Source organism: Vicia villosa, linkage group LG7, assembly GCF_029867415.1.
Source record: "Vicia villosa cultivar HV-30 ecotype Madison, WI linkage group LG7, Vvil1.0, whole genome shotgun sequence".
Lineage (NCBI taxonomy): Eukaryota > Viridiplantae > Streptophyta > Magnoliopsida > Fabales > Fabaceae > Vicia > Vicia villosa.
Window position 1 is genome coordinate 21,948,333 of NC_081186.1, and position 18,069 is coordinate 21,966,401.

The 18,069-nt window shown below is 37.1% G+C and overlaps 1 protein-coding gene across 3 annotated transcripts; it reads right to left on the bottom strand.

Moving 5' to 3' along the window:
• Positions 1 to 331: 331 nt before the first annotated feature.
• On the bottom strand, positions 332 to 15,932 carry LOC131620378 (protein SEEDLING PLASTID DEVELOPMENT 1). 3 transcript variants are annotated; one of them, XM_058891433.1, is made up of 9 exons: positions 15,289 to 15,931; positions 14,936 to 15,150; positions 13,136 to 13,286; positions 12,411 to 12,602; positions 3,953 to 4,115; positions 3,644 to 3,879; positions 1,812 to 1,991; positions 1,611 to 1,733; positions 332 to 763 (listed from the first exon to the last, which is right to left on the bottom strand). In XM_058891433.1, the coding sequence occupies exons 1-9, from the start codon at positions 15,688 to 15,690 to the stop codon at positions 443 to 445; spliced, it is 1,983 nt and encodes a 660-aa protein (XP_058747416.1). In that variant the 5' UTR covers positions 15,691 to 15,931; the 3' UTR covers positions 332 to 442. The 3 variants fall into 3 exon arrangements, with proteins under 3 accessions (XP_058747416.1, XP_058747418.1, XP_058747417.1); XM_058891435.1 differs by lacking the exons at positions 332 to 763; positions 1,611 to 1,733 and having other exon boundaries at positions 1,868 to 2,000; positions 15,289 to 15,932; XM_058891434.1 differs by lacking the exons at positions 332 to 763; positions 1,611 to 1,733 and having other exon boundaries at positions 1,872 to 2,009; positions 15,289 to 15,932.
• Between the last annotated feature and the right edge of the window lie 2,137 nt (positions 15,933 to 18,069).

Sequence of the window (18,069 nt, forward strand, 5' to 3'; positions counted from 1 at the left end):
CCTTTGATCTAAGAATGGAGTATATACTAGCTGTCCTGCCATTGTGATTTTATCTTATAGTAAAAAATAAACATATATCCATGATGGAGCTGTTTTACTTACAGGTGAGCTTATATTACTCTCCAACTAAGATAAAGCATGCACAAGTATGCAAATGATAAGCCAGTTTAAGGCAAAAGAGATTCTTCAGTAATCACAAGCATGTAACTCAAGGTATAAGTAGTAAGGCACAACTTGCTTACAATACCATAGAGGTAGATGTTGTTCTCAACTAAAAAGTGTGACAAGTAGACATGACATGTTTTGAGAGAATTATGTACTTTGAGGAAAATATACACAAATATAAATACTACAATCATTTAGTAAAGAACAGCATCTACTACAGTACCATAGGTAAATTTTGTCCTAAAATATAATATATACAATTAAGTGAACTTATTAACTACTCAGGCAGTATAGGCAATCTATCCGAGTTGTTTGGTGAACCATTGGCATTTCCATTGGAGGAAGATAAATCATCAAATTCATCATCAAATTCACCATCAAACTCAGAAGTTTCAAGAGCTTTCACTTCATCTATCGCGTAATGGGATGGCAAGATGCGAAGATAATGTACGTCTGACTCTCCGCGGATTCTCCTCGCTTCTAGTTGATAGGTACGAACAAGCTCCAGTTGAAGTGATACTACCTGATATGACCTTGGTAGTAGATCCACAGGTTCTCCCTTAGGAATTACTACATGCTCTATAGCCATTCTTGCCTCCTGAAATGTGAATGTGATCATCAGTCTCTTTAATTTAAGTGTCCATTTTTCAGTTGTAAAATATTACAGGTGGGTGGGGTTCGAGTAGTCCAAGCTGAAAGATTAGAGCAAACACTTTGGCAAAGAATTTATTGATTATCTCAGACTTAACTGTCGGAACACCGCCATTCAAAAATTAAGTTATCTCAGACAATTCTTCCCACTCTATTGTCAAACTAAAGTATCCTTTACTCAGTTTTACTGCAACTCGGTATTCAGCAATATGACCTTTGCCAGTTGCCACCATATTTTCACATATCCCAACCAGAACATTATTATTTTTACCCTCTAAGGCCTCAGATAAAATTTACTCTTTAACTCTGGCATCCCCGTCACCATTCAGATTCCCAACCAGCTAAGGGTTTGGTAACTGAATCTATTTCCATATGTCTAGAGCTAAAGCCTAAAATTAGTACTTGGGTTTGGCCATATATTTCTAAGACAGCTTAGTGATTTAGAGCATTGATTTGTTCCATCAACATCAAATCATAAAAAATATAAGAAAAAGGAATAGTGGATAGAAATAAATCATGACTAAAATATCTACATTACCTCCATAGCATGCTTAATTCTGATACCTGCTATATTTCTAGGTCTAAAAACTCCACAACTCAAGGTATGAAGCTAGAATAGTGCGCAAAGATACCTTGGTCGGCCATAATTAAAGGATAATATAGCGAATCAGAATTCCAAATAACCAAAACGATTTTGATTCTGAATCTATTACACATGTTTCTCAGACGGTTTAGGGATTTTGAGCATGTACTTATGGATACAAATAAATCAAAAACTACGATATCTATATTACCTCCAAAGCATCAGCCTTCTCCGAATCTTTTATCTTATCAAGTGATCCAAAAACAATTAAACCATCTTCATAATCACTTAGCAATGCTCGTATGGCTTTTGTTACATTCTCCAACGAACTTGTCTACAATGGAAAAAGAATTGTTCAGGAAACAATTTTGACAAGCACAGCTGCAAAATTTACCAACCAATTTATTATTACCTTCGTCACATAAATGGGAACATCATTTGATTTAAAGGCAGCTTGGATCCTTGAATTCTTTTTAAGCTTTGATTGCAAGGCAAGTAAGGCATTTGCTTCACTGATATTATCAGTCAATTGAAGGTCCGCGTCATTCATTTTCAACTGTTTAATCCCTTGAATAACAGTCGCCTCTAAAATCTAGAATTACTGACCATTCTGTAAGTTAATCAGCCAATGAAGAAATATAAAATAGAAAACAGAGTGAAAGCATGACCACTATTTTTAGTTTATAATAATGGCTTGAATGTCTTTTTTGTCTCCATGAATATGCCATTTTAATTTTTTAGTCCCTAAAACAAAACAAAAAATTTTGACCCTTATTATTTTGTTTTTATCCATGTACTATTTATTCATGTTGAATTTAGTCCATGTAATATTCTGAACATATTGACTTAGCCCCTAAAACCTGGATAATATAAGGACTAAAATCAAAATGGTCCACATATTATAGGAATTAATTTCAAAATGAACAAATATTAAATGAACTAAAATGAAATAGAGAGCAAAAGTGAAAAGAGTAAAATTTGTAGGGACAAAAAATTATTAAAAGCAAAAATTGATATAATTGTAGGACGTGTTAAGAATCTCACATCGGACAATATATGGCCTCAACATGTGCTTATAAACGGGGGCAATCCTCACCCTACTAGCCTGTTTTGTACGGTTGAGTTAGGCTCAACCACATTTCTTAACATGGTATCAGAGCCTCGTTTAAGATCCGGTGGACCATCTATTATGGTTTCTGCTATAGAGCCACCCACCATTTTGTTAAAATAGTTTCAATTCAATTTTAAACTATTTTAGAACCAGTTTGTATTTATAACCAAGTTTGCAATTTTAGACTAATTTTATATTTTAAACTCTTTTAAAACCAATGTTTTTTAATTTCATAAAAAAATTAATTTTTTTATATTAAAAAATAATATTTTCAGAAAAAAAAACATTTTTTTATTTTTTAAATATTTAATTTATTTTCAGAAAAATATTTATATTTTATTTTTAAAAAAAATTGTTTTCAAAAAAATATATTTTATGTTTCTACTCACTTGTTTTATTTCTTCTTTTTAAGGAAAACTATTTTATATAATTAAACCAGTTTATAAAAGAAAATCGATTTTAATCTGAATTAGAATTGTTTAAATTAAACAATTCAATTTATTAACCATTTAAGTGGTTTAATTTAGTAATATAGTTTGGTTAATCATATTTTTGCACACTCTTACTTTAGGGACAAAATGTTTAGGCCAAAAAGTCTAGCTAAACATGGAAGACACAATGATTCAATTAAAATTGGTCCTTTTTTCTTTTGTTTTTTTCTCTCTTTGCCTCCCACACCTTCACTAAATTTTCATGAAGAAATATTGTATTGTATTTTTGTTTTTATGTTGCTCTCTTCCCTCTTCCTTTCATATTTATTTTATACTTTTACCTTTTTTTTTTTCTAAGCATAATAAAATAAACAAGAGGCTTTTAGGAATGCGAAAGGAGAGGCTTCGCCAATACTAGTGACTTGAGTTGTATTAGCATGAGTTGATGTGTGAGGTGTTTTGGAGATACAATTTTGAGAAAAGAATGTGACTACTAACTTTGGATCAAAGGAAATTTTCTAAAAATTATATGATGGCAACTAGTTCATATCAATAAGGCAAATCAAACTCATGTCGACATTATACATAGCATTAATAAAAATAAGTAAAACACAGCCCACAAGCAAATAAAAAACGCCGTTACTGATAATATCAATGTTCATTTCATACATTAGACACAGCTATTGGGTGAAGATGTCTTACCCCATAACAAAATAGACGAAGTGGCAACCGGTGCTCCCATGAATCTTCTAACATGTCAATAGGTGACATCAAAGGTGACTCGTCTTGCCTGGTTTGGACATCAGCCCTCCCCGGTGCATCTTTAAGTATAATTTCACCACCATTTTCAAGAGGGCTGTCAATAACAGGTCCCTTTTGTAAAATCTCTTCCTGCTCTTGAGACTTCATCTTGCGCACTTCTACATTTGGAACACGGCCTACACAAACAAGAAAACAGAGCATACTTATAACCAATCTACTGCAATATTATTTGAACAGGTAGGCACTTACCTGAAAGAATAGCATCAACAGTTGCTTCAAGGCTACGGTGAATGCGCAACTGTGTCTTTGAAATAATCTCTACTGCACAACTAAATGTTGACGGGCCTTTCCTCTCCAGTACTGTCTTCTGAACGCCCCTGCGGCTGGCCTCTTCATCCCCGAGTGTCACACTCTAAAATGATAGTAGAGATGATATAACTAAATAGAAATAATAGATCGAAAGTAAGGAGAATATGACTTATATTTCTTCAGAAAACTTATTGCACAAATAATGACAGAAGAAAGAGAAATGGGAGATAACAGGACAATTATTGATTAAAGATACTCCAAAAATAGAAAAGAGTCTAAGTCCAGAATCCAGATACACCAAAAATAGAAAAGGGTCGATGTCATACCATATAGGTTAATGGCGCTCCCTGGTTAGAGTCCCAAAAGTATCCAGTACTTTTTTTATTGAAATATTATGATAATTCTCAAATACATCTCGATACTCCTCAAATACTTTAATATATTTTGCAATACTTGTATGATGCTAAAAACGTTTTTTATGGTCCTTGTTTTGAGTTCTTCTGGAGACGCTTTTTTCTGATATCCAATCATGGGGACTAGAATATATTATGTTATAGGAAGAAATTCTATTATTTTTATTACCATCATAATTTTATGATGGTATAAATTATTATCATATATTCTTATACTAATGAGGAAACCAAATCAAAGAGAAGAGGAAATTGTATTGCTGGTTAGAAACTAGATGTACGAAAGAAGGGAAAAAAATCATGTAACCTTTCTCTATTACTATTCTAACACTTCTTAGAGAGGAGATGTTAGGGCCAGAGAATAGATATTTCTATCTGTTGGAGCTTGACTTGGGAGTAATAAAAAATCATGTAACCTTTCTCTATTACTATTCTAACACTTCTTAGAGAGGAGATGTTAGTGCCGGAGAATAGATATTTCTATCTGTTGGAGCTTGACTCTGGGAGTAATTAGACAAACTAATAGAATTGTTAAGAGTTCCACGTCGGACAATATATGACCTGAACATGTGCTTATAAGTGGGGGCAATCCCCACCCTACAAGCCGGTTTAAAAGCCAATTTTGTAGTGTTAAGTTAGGCCCAACCACATTTCTTAACATGGTATCAAAGCCTCGTTTCAGATCCGGTGGACCACCTATTATGGTTTCCACTATCGGGTGGTAGATATGGGAAGTTTTATGAAAGAAAACGCAAAAAGGGGAAGGAGAGAGAAAAAGAATAGAACAAACTAATTAGTTAGTGCTGCACATGGGCTAGGCCAGCTGGCAGTTTTTTAGTGGAGAGGAATCCTAGGAAAATGAGAATAAATGATTGGGGATTGTCATTCTTTCTGGTACGCAGAAATTGAGTGGTGATTACCCACATGGGAGAGACTAGGCCTCTCTAAGTGCCTCCTTTATTTCTATCTTTCTGCAAAACCTGAACTTTCTGCATTTGCTTTGTACTACTAGATCCCATTTGAACTCTAGTATTTTCTATAAAAATCATTCCTTACCTATTATATTCTTGCTTCTACTAGATTGAGCTTATCAATTTGGTATCTAGAGCCTTGGTTTCCAGTTGCGCCGTGAATGGTAGTTACGAGAAGCAACATGGAAAACAGAGTAGACACCATAGAACAAAGGATGAACAACTTTGAGGGAACAATAGAGCAGATTCGACAGATGGTGACAGAGCAACAAGAGAGACCGCAAGTAACGGTGGAGCAGATCCGCCAGCTGATTCAGGAACGACCGGGTAGGAATCACGGAAGATCCGACGACGAAGATGAGGGGAGCGTTAGAAGTACGATTTCGCGTGAATCCAGACCGAGAAACCGCTGTCAGAGTGGTGGAAACGGGTCTCGCTTCATAGGAAGTAGGCGAAGGCTGGAAATTCCTATTTTCAAAGGAGAAGACGCATACGGGTGGCTCGTTCGGGTCGAGAGGTATTTTCATCTAAACGGGGTCAGGATGCGTGACAAGTTAGATGCTGTTGTCTTGGCCATGGAAGACAAAGCTTTGAACTGGTATCAATGGTGGGAGGAGCAAGCGCCATTGAGGACGTGGGAAGAGTTTAAGATGGCGGTTATGAGAAGATTTCAACCGGGTTTACTGCATAACCCGATGGGACCTTTGCTGAGTTTGAAACAAAGAGGGACTGTTGTTGAATACATGGAGAAGTTTGAAATGCTTGTGGCTCCTTTGAGGAGGGAGGAGAGGTTTATGCTGGACTCCATTTTTATGAATGGATTGAAAGAAGAGATTCAAGCTGAGCTTAAACTCTATGAGAGTCAAAGTCTGTCAGACTTAATGGACAGAGCTTTGTTAATTGAGGAGAAAAATGAAGTGTGCAATAAGAAGGGTGGATCTTGGAGAGATAAAGGAGGGCCTTTAAGGATTAGGGATCCTTCAGAAGTTGGGGGTTCAAGGAAGGAGGGAGAAAAAATCAGTGGTAGAGACCATGAGAAATACAAGGGCAGGAGGTTAAATCCTGCAGAATTGGAGGAAAGGAGCAAGAAGGGACTGTGTTTTAAGTGTGGGGACAAGTGGAATAAGGAGCACATATGCAAATTCAAACATATGAGTTTGAAATTATGTGAGGATAGTAGTGATGAGGAAGAAGTGGAAACAGGAGGAAAAGGTGTGCAAACTGAAGACTTGGTGGAAACAGAAGAATTCAAAACTCTGCAACTGTCAATGCAGAGTAAGCAAGGACTGACTTCTAACAAGTCATTTAAGGTGTTGGTGACTGTGCAGGGTAAGGAAATGAGAACTTTAATTGATTCAGGAGCAACCAGTAATTTCATTGATGATAATCTGGTGGAACAGATGGGATTGAAGCTAGTAGAAACTCCTCCTTATGTGATTGAAGTAGGGAATGGAGAAAGGGTCAGTTACCAAGGGATCTGTGAAGGGCTGAATTTCCAATTGCAGGGGGTGAACTTTCATCAACATTTCTTTTTGATGGATCTAGGAGACAGTGATATGGTGTTAGGGATGGATTGGCTGGCCAGTTTGGGAGATATTAAAGCAAATTTTGGAGAGTTGTATTTGAAATGGGAGAAAGAAGGGCAAACATATAGCATACAAGGGGATCCTGCCCTGTGCACTCAGCAAGCTTCATGAAAGCCATGATAAAGGCTTTGAGTGATGAAGGAATAGGGTTTTATGTGCAACCCCTGAAATCTTCTCCAGAAGAGGATTATACTGAGTTAGAAGATATTATAGGTAAATTTGAAGGAGTATTCAATTTACCAAAAGGGCTTCCCCCTATAAGGAAGCATGATCATGCTATTAGACTCAAGGAGGGAGCTGTTGTACCAAATATAAGGCCTTACAGGTATCCATTTTTTCAAAAAAATGAGATAGAGAAGATTGTGAAGGAAATGTTGCAAGCTGGTATTATTAGGCACAGTGTCAGTCCTTTCTCAAGCCCAGTCCTGTTAGTGAAAAAAAAAGATGGAGGATGGAGGTTTTGCACTGATTATAGGGCTTTAAACAAGGTAACTATTCCTAATAAATTCCCCATACCTCTAATTGAGGAATTGCTAGATGAGCTGGGAGGGGCAGTTATTTTTTCTAAGCTGGATTTGAAATCTGGTTACCACCAAATTAGAATGAAAGAGGAAGATATAGAGAAGACAGCCTTTAGGACACATGAAGGACACTATGAATATTTAGTGATGCCTTTTGGATTGTCAAATGCCCCATCTACCTTCCAAGCCCTGATGAATGAAATCTTGAGACCTTTCCTTAGAAAATTATGTTTGGTGTTCTTTGATGATATACTTATCTACAGTAGAAGTATGGAGGAACACAAACATCACTTAACCATGACTCTGCAGGTCCTGCAAGATCAGCAGCTATATGCCAACAAGAAAAAGTGCTCTTTTGGCCAGAAGGAGATAGAGTACTTAGGGCATATCATTTCTGCACAAGGAGTATCTGCAGATCCTAAGAAGATAGAAGATATGCTCCATTGGCCTGTACCTAAAAATCTGAAAGGCTTGAGGGGATTTTTAGGCATTGTTGGCTACTACAGGAAGTTTGTGAGGGGTTATGGGAATATTGCTTGGCCTCTAACACAACTACTCAAGAAGGATGGGTTTAAATGGAGTAATGAGGCTCAAGAAGCTTTTGAGAAGTTGAAGATTGCTATGACCACTGTCCCGGTTTTGGCTATGCCTGATTTTGAGAAAGAGTTTATAGTAGAGACTGATGCTTCAGGGCAAGGGATTGGAGTTGTCCTAATGCAAGAAGGGAAACCCATCTATTACATGAGCCAAACATTATCTGCCAAGGCCCAACAAAAATCGGTGTATGAGAGGGAGTTGATGGCCATTGTGATTGCAATTCATAAATGGAGACCTTATTTATTGGGCAGGCACTTTAAGATTCATACAGACCAGAAAAGCCTTAAGTTCATCACTGAACAAAGGATTATGGGGGAAGAGCAGCAGAAATGGTTATCCAAACTCTTAGGGTTTGATTTCGAAGTCAAGTACAAACCAGGAAGGGAGAACAGTGCTGCTGATTCATTGTCCAGGCAGATGCAGTATGTACACATTACTACTGTTCAGTGTGAGGCTTGGGAGGGATTGGAAGAAGAAATTCAAAAGGATGACAAGTTGAAGAGTATTGTGCAAGGTTTAATTTCAGATCCTACAAGCCATAAGGGTTTCCAGCTGAAAGGGGGGAGGCTGTATCATGAAGGCAGAATAGTTATTCCTAAGAATTCACCCCGAATTTCTTGGGTCCTCCAAGAATTTCATGACACTGCAGTTGGAGGACACTCAGGTTACCTAAGGACCTATAAAAGGGTTGCTAGTGTGGTTTATTGGGAGGGCATGAGAAGGAGAATCCAAGAATATGTGCAAGCTTGTGAGGTGTGTCAGAGAAATAAGTACCAGACCTTAACACCAGGAGGGTTATTGCAGCCTTTACCCATTCCAACACAAGTCTGGAGTGACATATCAATGGACTTTATTGGTGGGTTACCTAAGGTCCAAGGAATATATACTGTTATGGTGGTAGTGGACAGGTTAACCAAGTATGCCCATTTTTTTCCTATTAGTCATCCATATACAGCAAAGAGTGTTGCTGAAGTATTCCTCCAAGAAGTGATCAGATTGCATGGTTTTCCGCAGTCCATAGTTTCTGACAGGGATAAGGTATTTCTCAGCAATTTCTGGTCAGAATTATTCAAATTGGCAGGGACTAAGTTGAAGTACAGTAGTGCTTACCATCCTCATTCTGATGGCCAAACAGAGGTGGTGAACAGGTGCTTAGAGACTTACTTGAGGTGTGTGACAGGGCTTAAACCGAAGCACTGGCCTAAGTGGTTGGCATGGGCTGAGTATTGGTATAATACTAACTACCATGCATCCTTGAAGACTACCCCTTTCGAGGCTCTATATGGGAGAGCTCCCCCCGTGCTTATTAGAGGGGATACACCTGGATCTGCTGTAGATGAGGTGAACAAACTGACTATGGAAAGGAACATGATGATAAAGGAATTGCAGGAGCAGCTCTTAAGGGCTCAAGATGCAATGAGAAATCAGGCCAATAAGCACAGAAGAGAAGTGGTTTATGATATAGGAGATATGGTGTATCTAAAGATCCAGCCATACAAGATGAAAAGGTTAGCCAAGAGGCTTAACCAGAAGCTTAGTCCTAGGTACTATGGGCCTTATGAAGTGATCCAAAGGATTGGATCTGTGGCATATAAGCTCAAGCTACCTGAGGACACCAGAGTGCATCTTGTGTTCCATGTCTCTCAATTAAAAAAAGTTATGGTGCCTACTGTAGAATCCCAACCATTACCAATTTGCATAAATGAAGAATGGTACTTGGAACCTACACCTGAAAGAGGAGTGGATTATAGGCGAACTGAACAGGGGGGTTGAGAGGTGTTAGTGAAATGGAAAGATCTGCCAGAGTTTGAAAATTCTTGGGAATTAGCTGAAAAGTTGCAGACTGAATTTCCAGCATTCTTCCTTGAGGTCAAGGAAGGTTTTGAAGGGGGGGAGTTGGTAGATATGGGAAGTTTTATGAAAGAAAACGCAAAATGGGGAAGGAGAGAGAAAAAGAATAGGACAAACTAATTAGTTAGTGCTGCACATGGGCTAGGCCAGCTGGCAGCTTTTTAGTGGAGAGGAATCCTAGGAAAATGAGAATAAATGATTGGGGATTGTCATTCTTTCTGGTACGCAGAAATTGAGTGGTGATTACCCACATGGGAGACTAGGCCTCTCTAAGTGCCTCCTTTATTTCTATCTTTCTGCAAAACCTGAACTTTCTGCATTTGCTTTGTACTACTAGATCCCATTTGAACTCTAGTATTTTCTATAAAAATCATTCCTTTCCTATTATATTCTTGCTTCTACTATTTTCTGTACTTAGATACTAGATTGAGCTTATCATCGGGCCACCCACCATTTATTTCCATGCTCCAGTTGTCTAGTCCTGGGAGTGAGAGAGTGTGTTAAGAGTCCCGCATCAGACAATATATGGCCTGAACATGTGCTTATAAGTGGGGGCAATCCTCACCCTACAAGCCGGTTCAAAGCCGGTTTTGTAGGGTTGAGTTAGGCCCAACCACATTTGTTAACAAGAACAGTAAGTTACAAAACAATGAATTACAAGAGCTTCCCTAACAATGAGATACCCATGATCTCACCCTTTCCAAAATAACAGAATGCTTAGCTCCCTATTCTCTCTCATGAAGCTAACCGGATATGAAGAACTTGGGCTCCTTCTAGGTAGTAGAATCTGTTCCTGAAACAAAGGTGAGAATTGGTCCAATAAGCGATGTGAATCTCCCTGCACCACCAATCCTCTCAGTTTCCCAAATGTTGGTTTGTAAGGAAAGTGTTGAGTGAACATGATTTTCCTTGGGCCACTCCCTGACCTTGAATTGATATCAATTGACCCTGATGCCAAAATTGCATGGTTAAATTTCTCCAATCCATGACTACCTTTCCTAGAGTGCTCAACCACAATACTCCCATCACCACGTCCAATCCTCCTAACTCCAAAACCATGGCATCCAGTACAAACACGTGAGATTCCAGAGTAATTCTAATTCCCTTGCAGACTCCTACAGAAAACACCTTAGGCCCATCCCTTAACTTTTTTCCTTTGGCCACCATAGGTGTGACCTTAAGTCCCAGTGTAGAGGTTAACTTTTGAGATATGAAATTATGACTAGCACTGCTATCTATCAAGACTACCATACCCACATCCTTCAATCTACCTTCAATCTTAATTGTACAACAATCCCCCATACTTCCTAATATTCCAAACAATTTACACTCCGCCTTGACATCCTTATCCTCCTCTGATTCTTCTTCGACTTTAATCGTAACAATTTCCACCTCATCATTGAGGCTCTCACCTTCAACAATCTTAGGGAACGCTCTTAACATTTGTATAGGGTAGGGTTGAACTTCCCTCCACATTTGAAACAGAGTCCCTTAAATCGCCGCTGGTTTATCTCCTCACTGTGAAGACTTCAGACTCCCTTCCATCACTTTGCAGAACCACTACGGAACTTGTATGTGATAACCATTCGGCTTTACATCTCTCCTCCAGTCCAACTTTTCACAAGAGAGAACAAAGCGTAAAGAAGTCGGCTGTCATTTTATTAGAGAAAAGATTCTCTTGGAAGTCATCAGAACTTCTTTTGTCAATTCTAAGGATCAACTTGTAATATGATTTGTTAGTATCTTTTAGAATGAGGATAGGATTACATTCCTATTTAGATTATGTCTATCATGTATATAAATAATGGCTTAATCCTTTTCATTGTGAATGAGAAATACTTATATTCAAGTGTTAGATTAGTCTTGAGAAGTACACTCCAATCCAATCTTTATCCAAAATTCAAGGAAATAACATTTATTAAAAAGGAGGATTCAAGATTAACAAACAAAAATAAATATGAAGAATGTTTATCCAAATAACATTAATAACTTATTTGTAAGCAATTCTAAATACTATTGCCATTGCTCACTTATTTTCCTATATTTGAGTCAATAGCAGCCAAAAAATAAAATTTCCTAGCACATTTTATTTCTATATTTGAGTCAACACAATATTGCACATAACTGCTAGTAAAGTCAGTTCAAGCAGAGAGTGTACAGTAGAAAACTCCAAGTTCAAGTAGTCAAACAAATTCAAGCACCCACATCATTCAATTGTTGTTCCATTAATCCATTAGAGGCTACACAAACACAATAAAGGGCCTATTCACCCCTCCAATAATTTCACTGAATTATTCACAACAAGATGCAGATCTAGGACCTCCAATATGGAATACTCAGTACTCAACAAGGGGTCCCCTTAATAAGGATGTGGCCACGTCAGTTCAAATATAAAAGCTTAATCATATGTGACATACCAAAAACTCAACAAGGCATCTTGCTTAAGATGTAGATAATCTCACCTGTATTCCACCGACAAGCATCTCTAAGGAAGGATTCATTATTAGATTCTCAATTGTAATTCCATGAGCAGTAGCAACAAGCTGGATCCCACGCTGTGCAATTGTACTTGCAGCCATTGCTTCAAGTTTCGTACCAATTTCATCAATTACAATCACTTGCGGCATGTGGTTTTCAACTGCCTCTATCAATACCTAAACAGTAAATAAACATAGGAACACTAATGAAATTAAATTATGTCTGGTTGATCATTCTTCTGTGAGGTTGCTTCCCATCAACAGAAAACATTCTGTTATATATTACAAAGTTTGGAAAGCTTCGTGCAGATTTGCATGATTGTTGTTAAAACAAAAATGGGAGGAACGGAATAGGGAATAAGTAATTTTGAAATAGTTGATTCTGAAAGAATGAGTTTTATGCTTGAGGGAATGTTGACCTTAAAGTAATTTTGGCAATCAGTGTAAAGATGGCCAAATTTTATAACAGAATTCAGAACTAATTTGGAGTGGTATCCAAACAAGTTCTCGGACTATTGAACTTCCAACTATTACTCGAAATAATTAATGCAATTCATATCCCTCACTTTATGGTTTAAGTCACATAAACTATGACAGAGTTCCATTTGCAACACTGGTGGAAGAAGTCTCCAGATGTGTAGCACTCTGATTTTGTTGTAATACTCCACACTCTAAATAAACAAGAGGCAACTTATAAACGCAGCTAATACCTTATGTTGCATATCAGAGTTGGGAACTTGCATGCGCCGAGCACTGCCAATTCCAGAATGAGGTATATCACCATCACCCCCAATCTCATTGGAGGTGTCGACAATCATCACACGCTTCTTGTAATCATTTGCCAGCATCCGAGCTACTTCCCTTAAAATATAAAATAGAAACAATATGTCAAATTTAAATAGTGTGAAAAACACATGATAATAATAATAATAATAATAATAATAATAATAGTAATAAAATAATAATAATAATAATAATAATAATAATAATAATAATAATAATAAAGTAATCAAATTGAAATGAGCCAAGTTACATCCTGACAACTCTCTACTCTTATGAATTCTGCAAATACAAAAGTTAAAGATTTTCGTAAAGTAAAACAGATAAATATCAGTTTTAGTTAATGACCAAAACCAATCGCAGTCCCAAAGAATAGAGAACTGTAGAAGTCTGTTGGAAACGGGTACATATAGTGAATGAATTAAAAATAAATAAAAAAACAGAAATGATAGAATAATCCTCTGCAGAACTTGTCTAGAACATTAATTTATCTTATTAATATAGAATTAACACACTAGTACATGGAGATTCTGGAAATTCTGAATCGGATTCACCAAAATCATGGTAGAATTCAAGCCAGCAACACTCGGACAGTAATTGGCAAAGAAACGTGTCAGGCAGCCATGGTTGCAAGTTGCAACAGATGAAATTGAAAATTCACTTTGAAACCACTTGAGAATCACTTGCAACTATTATGAAACAATGTCCTTCATTTCACCTTGAGGACAAGGTGATTCTTTTGGGGAGAGTATTGAAAGACTTCTTATTATAGGCAGATGTGGGAAGTTATTTATTGATGTCAGTTATATGTAGCAGCTAAGGGTTAAGTGTGTTGCTGATTTAGAATAAATATAGAAAGTAAAAGAGGAATTAGTTATGGGATAGTTTTTGAATGGTTTTGGGAGGGAGAGACTAAACTCTCTAATTCTTGGAGGGGGAGACCAAGCTCTCGAATTGTTGGAGGAAGAGACCAAGACTCTCGAATTACTTGGATAGGAATTGTCATTTAAATAGTATACTATTTATTTCTTTCTTTAGTTTAATGTGTGAAATATGTATATGTTGTAATCATCTGTCAGTTGTAAACCTATTCTACTATAAATAAAAGTCACTTTCTACAATTAAATTGTATTCTGGTATCGGTTTCCATCCGAGTGTTTGGTCTCTCCCTCCTATACCATGCAATAACTAACCCCATAATCACTTTCTCCTTTTCTTTCTCTAATTATTCCTAAAACTAAACAACATAAGTGACATAATAACTGCACATAACTGTAATGATAAGAAGTCTAACAAAATCACAACACTGATTATGAAGAAAAGTAAGGGACGAAGAGAGAAACAGAGAAATATTGCATTCAAAATTAGAGATCCTAAGCAAACATCAATCCTATTTTTGGTACAATGTCATAGTTTACTACTGCGAATGAAGATTCAATGAAAGATAAAATTGATCCCAAAATATTTAAACAACAGCTAAGAAAAGGAAGGAACCATATTTTTCAGTACAGTTTAGTGAAGTAAAATGAGGTAAATAACTAAAGGTTTAAAACTGCAGCCAGCATAGTATCACAGTCTTTGACATTGCAGTAAGTCACAAATAAATGCGGCCACAATTGCCAAAAAAATATTTACATAACAATAATTGTAGCGGACCATAATTCGTCTATGAACTAACTATTCATTGCATATTTAGTTAACAGTTAGTAAAGGAAAAAACAATAACTGACCTAATGATTGTAGTTTTGCCTACGCCTGGAGGTCCAATAAGCAACAAAGAAGCCCCATCTTGAACCAAATCTTGCAACAACTTGGCACTTCCTGAAATTGCCCTACCAACACGACAAGTTAGACCAATAATTGTTCCCTTTCGATTCCTAATAGCACTGATCCGATGCAATGTCCTGCTGATTCCTGCTCGATTATCAACAGCAAAGTCACCAACCTGCAAGAGGCTTTAATTCTCTAGTAAATTGATGGTTATGACGATCTCATAGGGTTATGGTCCCAAACCAATCCAAGAAACCTACCCTCATCACTAATAGTACACAAGTAAAAAAAGAGGCTCGTGTTCAAATAATACCTGAGCAGTGGCGTGCTGAATATCCTGAACCGTGATTGGATACTCGGAAATAACAAAATCGCCGGAGGGAAACCTGGCGAGCGGTTTCCGTCCTAAATCCATAACCACTTCCATCAGCTGCTGCAACTCCGGGTGGTCGCTGACACGCCTCCGCATCTCCTCCGGCAAAAGAGACAGCAAACGCCCCAGCTCAACGTCCTGCTCATCCTCGGAAAAGGAAGACGGCGAGCTCAAATCGACGGGATAAGTGGCCCGCAAAACGGGAACGGTTGGGGATGTGGACTGAGGATGAGAAAAGATATGATAGTTGAAGCGTTTGGGTGGTACGGAGTTGTGGAGCAGAGGTTGATGGTGTTCGTTACGGCGAGGAAGATGAAGCGGAAGCGGTAACCGTAGTAGCATGATTTTGGCGGCAAATTATTTTTTTTTTTTTTTTGAGAGGGGGAGAAAATGGAGTGACAGATGGTTTGAGGGTTTGAAGTGAAGGATTGTGGTTGATTACGTGTTTTGCTTTTCTATTGCAACGACTTGTGTCGTTTTCTGTTGAGAAAGGATTTTTCAAAGAGAACCGATGTCCGTGTGTAGAAAGAGAGGATATTCTAAACGAGTGGCAACGAAATGTACATGGGCGAGGACTGAGGAAGGAAAGTGACTTGTTAATTGTAAAAGATGGATACTAGCTAATTCTACATATGGCACCTATCACTAATGACTTTGGTTGGTCACGGTAGAATTTGCATTTTTGAATTGCATGAGTTTGATTCGATTTGACATTTTTTTCAAATGCATTTTCCAACTTGTATTTTCAATTCTTTTTTATAAATTAAAAGAATAATGATAACATATAATTATTTAAATACTTATTATTAAAAAATTTAATATAATAAATATTACATAATTTTTCTAAAATGATATAATTTAAAAATAATCTTTTATAAATATTTCATTTAAAATAACATTAAATTTAAATGATATTTTAAGTTTTAAAAAAATTATAACAAAATAATAAAATTATTTTGTTATTTTTATGTTATTTAAATGATATTTAATTTTTTTATTATTTTTATGTCATATAATTGGTTGCATTCATCATTCATCATGTGCATTTCTTCATCATGTCTTATCCATAGGAATAAAAAAAATAATAAAAATAATAATAATTCTTTTAGTGTATATTTAGGAAAATGAGTACTAAGAAGTCCATCATCCGTTTTACCATCTCAATCCATAATATCAAGAAACTAAAAATAATCAAGGAGAAGATGTCGTCGAATGCTTTGAATAGGTTTGTGGGTCGTTATGGGACATTCTGGATCTGTTGAAGGTTAAGGTTCAAGAAGAAGCTATCACCGCTTTGGTTCAGTTCTATGATCCGCCGCTCAGGTGTTTTACATTTCAGGATTTTCAGTTGGCTCCTACCTTGGAAGAGATGGATACTATGCTAGGATTTTCAAGGACTAAAAAGGAATTTTACACAGGAATTGGGAAAGAAGTTGAGATTTCTGATTTGGCCAAAGCCTTAGGAGTGCCCGCTACGGATTTAGAGCCTAATTACAAGACTAATGGTGATGTGCATGGGATTAAGAGATCTTACTTAGAATCTCAAGCTATGTGTTATGCTCAAAAGAAACAATGGGACATTTATGGACATTTTCTGGCTCTCCTAATCTTTGGTGTTGTTTTATTGCCTAAAAATGTTGATAATGTTGATCCTGCTGCGATTTATGTTTTTACATCCTTTAGGGTTTTGGGTGTGGATCCAACTCCCACCGTTCTTGCTAACATTTACTATGCCATCCATGCTCGGTGTGAAAAGAAAAAGGGAATGTTATTTTGTTGCATTCATTTATTGTATGCTTGGTTGACTTCTCACATTTACAAAGCTGATTACCTGATCAAAGATTTGACTAGACATGAGTGGTCTCAAAAGCTAAGGACTCTCAAAGCGGATTCCATCTTCTGGTATGCGAGGAAGTTGAACTCCGAAAGGATCATTTACAAGTGTGGAGAATTTCATAATGTACCTCTGATTGGGACTTTAGGTTGTATTAATTATAACCTCGTGCTAGCATTGCGCCAACTAGGTCATTCTATGGATGATAAGCCTTCCAAATAACAAGTGGAGGAATTGATTTTGCATGACAAAGGAAAGGGTGATCCTATAAAACTAAAGAAAGTAATCCAAGCTTGGAAATCCGTTCAAACAAAGAACTTTGGGCCGAAGAATGTCGTAGCTAAGGAGCCTTACACTAGATGGGACCAAGAAAAGGTCGGAAAGATTTTACTACTATTCATTGTGGATCCAGCATACAAGCCTGATTCTCCTAATCATGTTCCTCTATCCATCGAAGAGATAGAAGGGATCAGGGTTGCCCTAGAGGCGTCCCAAAAGGAAAAGGAAAAATTAGAGCTTCACATACATCAACTGACCAACGAAAAGAGTCAGATACGCCTCGACCTTAAGGAGAAGAGCCGAGAGCTTCAAACCATTAAGGAGGGGAATGAAAGAGAAAAGGGTAAGAGGAAACGTGCAACATAAGGTGTCCTAAGTGCTAACTTCAACTTAATTGCACATAACGAAAGGCTAGAACAAGCAAGTGTGGAAATCGCAAAGTGGAGAAGGTATTACGAACAAGATTCCCGTGACAAAAAGGAGTCCGAGGAAAATTTGGAAGCTATGATCTTTGAATTGAATGATAGGACCAAAGATCAAGAGATGCAAATAAGGGATCTCAAGTATGACCTTCAAGAAGCCCGCAATTCTAAACAAGAAGAGCACTC

Excerpts from the sequence above, each read along its gene's own strand:
- LOC131620378 (XM_058891433.1), bottom strand. The coding sequence starts at position 15,690 with ATGCTACTACGGTTACCGCTTCCGCTTCATCTTCCTCGCCGTAACGAA. Across the intron at positions 15,151-15,288 it reads TTCAGCACGCCACTGCTCAG|GTTGGTGACTTTGCTGTTGA; the intron begins GTATTATTTGAA and ends AGCCTCTTGCAG. Across the intron at positions 3,880-3,952 it reads TGTTGATGCTATTCTTTCAG|GCCGTGTTCCAAATGTAGAA; the intron begins GTAAGTGCCTAC and ends TTGTTTGTGTAG.